Source organism: Hirsutella rhossiliensis (assembly GCF_020360975.1).
Source record: "Hirsutella rhossiliensis strain HR02 chromosome Unknown scaffold00023, whole genome shotgun sequence".
In the NCBI taxonomy this organism is placed as follows: domain Eukaryota; kingdom Fungi; phylum Ascomycota; class Sordariomycetes; order Hypocreales; family Ophiocordycipitaceae; genus Hirsutella; species Hirsutella rhossiliensis.
In genome coordinates this window covers 419,453-425,308 of record NW_025408689.1, presented here as the reverse complement: position 1 = coordinate 425,308, position 5,856 = coordinate 419,453, and the positions used below count along the sequence as shown (strand labels likewise).

The 5,856-nt window shown below is 42.0% G+C and overlaps 1 protein-coding gene across 1 annotated transcript; it reads right to left on the bottom strand.

Moving 5' to 3' along the window:
• Positions 1-2,193: 2,193 nt before the first annotated feature.
• On the bottom strand, positions 2,194-2,739 carry HRG_11851 (uncharacterized protein; the record flags this gene model as incomplete). The annotated part of the gene is made up of 1 exon (XM_044870321.1): positions 2,194-2,739. The coding sequence occupies one exon, from the start codon at positions 2,737-2,739 to the stop codon at positions 2,194-2,196; it is 546 nt and encodes a 181-aa protein (XP_044714617.1).
• Between the last annotated feature and the right edge of the window lie 3,117 nt (positions 2,740-5,856).

The following is a 5,856-nucleotide window of genomic DNA, read 5'->3' as shown; positions in this document are numbered from 1 at the left end:
GTCGGATATGGGTGCTGAATGTCATGAAACTCATCCTGATCATCCGAGTCCTCATGATCAGATGGTTCGGGTTGTACCACAATCGTGGTGGCGTCTCCTTGGTCTGAGGTTGAGGAGATTGCTCAACGGGGTCAGGTTCAGGTTCATCGATTTGAGTGGGGATTTCCTCGTAATCCGACTCGTCCTCGATGTGGGCTGGAAGCTGTACTTCCACGCGCTGTGGGATAGGTTCTGGTGGCTGATCATTTCCGTCATAGAAGATGCTTTCATTGAAGGTCACATCTCGGACCCTTCGGACTTCTGATGTGGACGGAATCCAGATCCTGAAAATGTTCGTGGAATCATATCCAACGAGATAACCGATTTCTGTGTGAGGGTCGGTCTTTAGGTCCTTCTTCTGTCTGTTCTGAAGGGCCTGGGGTGTCAAGGATAGGCTCTGCAGCCGTATGCCTTGAGAAACGTGATGTCAGGCTGGTCTTGCTGGTAGCCTATGTCTCTGTTGTTGTCTCGCAGCCACTGATGAAGCAGCTGAAAGGCGTTCGGAAGCTGTGGTTCTGCATGGGCGATCTGTTGTGCAAAAACACTGCTGCTTTCCAAGTCTCTGGCCAAAGATCAGATGGTAAATTGGCATCAATTCCCATTGTTCTGGCCTGGGCAGATATTACCCCCAGATCGCTCTGCAGAACCGTTTTGAGCGGGAGTGAGGGCAGAAGGTTCATCTTGAATCCTTTTCCTCGATCCAGCTCTCATACGCACTCTGAAGAGAACGATCGTTATCACGGTGGATAATGCAAATGTTGAGATTCCATTGGCGTTGAACCATTGCCTCGTGGTTTCTCAAAGCAGTCATAACGGACCCTTGTGTCGCGTCATTCAGAAGGTAGATGAAGATCATGCTTGTAAATTCATCTTTGATAAGAAGAACAGCTTCCTTGCCGTTGAATGAGGTGTTCATACTGAAGATATCAACGTAGATTCTCCAGAATGGTCTGGGGCTCGGTTTTGAGGGTTCGGCGAGAGACGACCTTCTTTCCCTTCCCAAGGGAACACGCGGTGCAATCGATGGTAACTGGGCCTTTGATCTTCGAACCCGTCGTGTTCTCAACAAGATGCTCTAGGGCTTGAGCGTTCAAGTGACCTAGGCGCTTATGCCAAAGCGTAGCATCTGCTGTTTTCACTGTGCGAGGTGCAGATGAAGATGTGAAATTGGAGGCGTGAGAGTCCTCCTTAATCGGGTTGAACTCGATGACCGGTTGACGAAAGCGGCGTTTCGTATGAAATATAATCTGATCGTCTTTAGAGACGCGTCCAGATAGTGGATTCCAGTTGTATCCCTTCGCAAGAAAGCGGTCGAGGATGCGATGTTGGTGTGGAATTTTGGCACGAAGGCAACTTCGTTGAGCTGAAAAAGTCCTCCTTCTTCAAGCTTCATACGGACTGTGCCGTAGCCAAGGATCTGAAGTTGACTATCGCCTGCAAAGAGCTCTTTTGGCTCTGCAAGGGCGGTGTAGTCAAGAAAACAGGATCGGTTGTTGCAAATGTGTGTCTGATCCGGAATCAAGGATAAAGGAGTCATACAGCGGGTAGACTGCCTTTCCCGTCGAGAAACTGGTTGATGGAGGTGTTGAGGAGGCGGTGTGTTGTCAGGAGCTGGTAGAAGACCGGCAAACGCTGTGCCTTTAACGGAGGAGTCGGACGATTTCTCCATTTCCTTCTTCTTGAAGTCTTGTGCTTTCTCCGTCATCTTCTTTGCCCATGGATTGAGTCGAGGATTTCCTTGATCTTCTTCTCAACCTTCTGATCAGGAGTCCAGCCATCAGGCCGAGCTGATTTGATGAGATAGAAGCAATCTACGAAGCGGTGATATTCTCCGCAGACACACATAGGAACACCATCAGCGTTCTTGCTTGAAGACCACTTAGGCTTGTCCTCTTTCCTCTCCGATTTCTCTCCCTTGCCTTGGAAGGCGCTCCGAATGATCCTTTGCTGTTGTTGGCGGCCTTGATTCGGTGAGCTCGTTCAAAGATCTCACTGATCTTAATGCCGTCCGGAAGTCCGTCTTCCAATCAGGCTTGCCGAATACGGCCTCGTCTTCCATTTTGTTGACCCAATAGTCTGTGAATGGGGCGTTGATGGACGAAACAGCCTGTAGGAAATCTTGGGTAGGGCGAAGGTCCTGGACATCAGGAAGCCCTAATTGCTTTGCCTCAGTGAGGACTTTCTGCCATTGGGTGACCCAAGCTTCGATCTTGGTCCTGTTTGGCGACTGAAGGGTGGAACGATAACGCTGAACAACTTCCTCTCGAGTGCCCAGTCGGTTGGGGCCACACGAGCCTGAAGCAAGGCAAGTTGCTTTGCAACGTCGTGTTCCTCGGCAATGGTGCTGTAGTAGTTGCCGATGGTCTTGACGATGTGTTGTTGAAGGCTGGCGAGTGCCTTCACTTGATCCCTATACCCTTGAAGCTTCGAGCGGTATTGGGTGTGGAGGAATTCGAGACGGCGAAATTCCTCCGAGGTCAGATCCACGAGATCAGATGCTTCGTGGTTGATTTGTCGGAATGTTGGTTCAACTGGCTGCTGAAGAACCGGCTTACCCTCCTTGACGGCAGGGTCCAGAAAGTCCCAAAGACTGTGGGACGTGGCGAATTTCTTGATGATAGAAATCCATTGTTTCCAGTCGCAAGGGCCGTTGAGCACGGTGCCCTTGGAAGAGCCATCAAGATCTAGAGCTGAGCTCATTGTGGAAGCTATTCTGCGCAGCGGAGTGAACAAGAATAAGATACCCAGTCAGTGGCAGACCGGGCTCATAACTATCGCACGGAGGATGAGCAAGTGGGCATAAAGATCAGGGACTGGAAGACTCTTGATTCTGCTATCTAAGGTGGGAAAGAGGCGAGATCTTTATAGACTGCCTGAATATGAGAATGGAAGGGAATGGTAGTGAATGGAAGCATCTGATCGGATCATCTGGAAGCCACTGATGCGTTGATGATGCCTCCTAGAAGTTTCTGTGGGGAAATGTGGAAACGGACTGTGCGAATAGGGGGTCAGACTGTTGGAGGCTGATATCCTATGTGTGACAAATAAGTCCCTTTTAGACCTCTTAGCGTTACTAATATTAATAGATATTAATATACTATAGCTAGGTTAATAGCTTACTATTTTCCTTTATAAGAATTTATATAGTCTATATATTATTATATTTTATAGATAATAGGGTCGGAATTTATAGTTATAAAGATATTAGTAGTAAGCTAAGGAAAATAGCTTCCTTTAATAATTTTAAAAGAGCTAGTAGCTTTGCCTTTATACTTAAAGTTATAACGGTAGCTTACTTCGAAGCTCTTTAAGTAATAGTACCTTTTTATAGGGATATAATATACCCCTATAAGCTTTTTCTATCTAAAGAATTATCTATAAAGGATAAATCGCTTAAATAAAGGAAGATTTTAGTCGCTAGTTTCCTTCCCTACCCTCTTAAGCGTAGACTATATAATCTTATTAAATAGAGATAAAGGATAGCTCTATCTACTACTTTTTAGTGCCTAGGGCTAGGATTCTAGTTATACTTAGCTAGTTAAGGGATTATAAAAGAGATATCCGGTCTAATAGAAATAGCTAGAAAAAGTAAGGAGCTTACCTTCTATTAACTAAGGTATTTCTCTTACTCCCTAGCTTAAAAGGATAGATTAAGTAAAAGCTCTTCGTTTAATATAGGTATAAAGGGAAGCTTCTTATTAAGGGATTTAAGAAGGAATTTATAAGCGACCTTATTAATATAGGCGTCTTAAGTAAGCTAGATAGTCTATTAGGACCTATTCTAAAAGATTTATATCCCTAGGAACTACTTTAGCTCCTTAGCTAGGTTATCTTATACTATTATTATAGGCCTTTTATAGCCTCCTTAGTAGTTAGTTCTTTTTCTTTTAAATAGGCTTAGATAATATTATCGATATAAAAGAAGACTATAATTTTACCCTTTTATATTATATATAGTTCCTAAGGGACTTTCTTAAAGCCTAGGGCTTTAAGGGAACCTATTAAATACTATTACTAAAGAAGGGGTAATCTTTATAGTTTATATAGAGCTTTCTAAAGCTATAAAACCTTTCCTAGCTATTAAAAGCTTAGTAGAAGGTATATATAGATAACTTCTTCTTCCTTAAGTAAGAGTTTAATAAAGGCGTTAACGGTATCTATTTAATTAAGTTTAAGGTCGAATTCTACTACTATAGCTATAAGGGTCTAAAAGGATATCCCTACTAAGGTAGTTACCTTAGTAGGAAGATCCCCTTTTTCCTACTAGTTCCTATAGATAACTAGCTAGGCTTTATATATTTAAAGGAAGCTATATTTATTAGTCTTATAGATAAAGACCTACTTATAGCGAAGGACCTATTTACCTTTTATATTTCCCTTAAGGACCTCTTTAAAAGACCCTATTTCTTCGTATAAGGCTAGGTAGTCTTTCTAAGCCTAGAAAAACTAGTCTCTTAAGGGGTAACTTTATAGCTACTTTTATATTACTAGTAGGTCTAGGAGGTCTCTTTTTATCGGAAAACGCGGTTATTAGTTATATATATTAATTGCAGCGCACCTATCGGAGCGCGCGTTCTACTTTTGCCTGCGTAGCGTAATGGTCTTCGCGACAGTTATAAGCCCGGGAGGGGTGGCAAACTACCCCTGCAACTTCCGGTGACTGCGCGTTGCGGGGTAATACCCGTAGATAGCCGTGTACCCCTCTCTCTCTTAGATTTCCCTGGGTAATGGGCGCGGTGCTTGGTGTTCGACTCCCGCGTCGTGGGCTTAGGTCTAGGAATCCCGGCGGAGCCGCGATCCCTAAGGGGGGGTGTGTCGGAAAACGCGGTTATTAGTAATATATATTAATTGCAGCGCACCTATCGGAGCGCGAGTTCTACTTTTGCCTACGTAGCGTAATAGTCTTCGCGATACTTTTATATACCTTTCTTACTAATAGAGGCTTAAAAGGCTAGCCTACTATTAATACTCTATAGGAACTATCTTTTATAGGCGTTAGATATAAGTCGGAAAAATAATAGAAATAAAGGAGAGGTTAGTCTTCTTTTATATTAAGCCTTATACCTTCCTTTACTTCTTAAGGTTAGGATAAAAAGGTAGCTAGGTAATCCTTTAAGAGAAAAAGAGGTGCCTTTCCTACCCCCTTAAAGGTTAAGATAGGAAGACTAATAGAAAAAGCTATATTTAAATCTTCTTCTTATTCTATAAGAGGAGGTATAGGGAAGCAAGCGTATTCTAGCTCTACCGCCTTCTTATAGTTTCCTTCTTTATTTAGATTATCTAATTTAGTAGCTTCCTTTTCTTTTTCTTTAAAGTTAGCGTTATCCTTAACTACTTTAACGTTAGGTTCTTCTTTTATTTCTTTCTCTAAGACCTCTTCTTAAGACTATTAAAAAGGGGGGATTTAGATCTTTTAAATTTACTAATATTATAAGAGTAAGAGGGGCTAAAAATCCCTCTATTTATTAAAGAAGCTAGATTTATTAAAAATCACGTCCTTAGTTAAAATAACCTTTAATAAAAGAGGAATTTAAATCTAAAAGATATTTATAGATTTATAATTAACGAGGTAACTTATAAAGGGTATAAGATTAAGCTTTCTTTTCTTCTTTCTTTTTAGCTATATATTAATAGTTATAGTATATACCTTATAACTATAGGTATAAAGGTAGTTTAGTAAGGCCCTCTATTTTTATAAAGAGCTTAAAAGGGGATTTCTAGTTTATTCCTTAGGTTATCCTTCTAAGGTTCTTAAGGTCCCTAGGGGTCTAGTTTTAAAAGTAATAGGCGGTCTTAACGACTTCCTTTTAAAGGTCT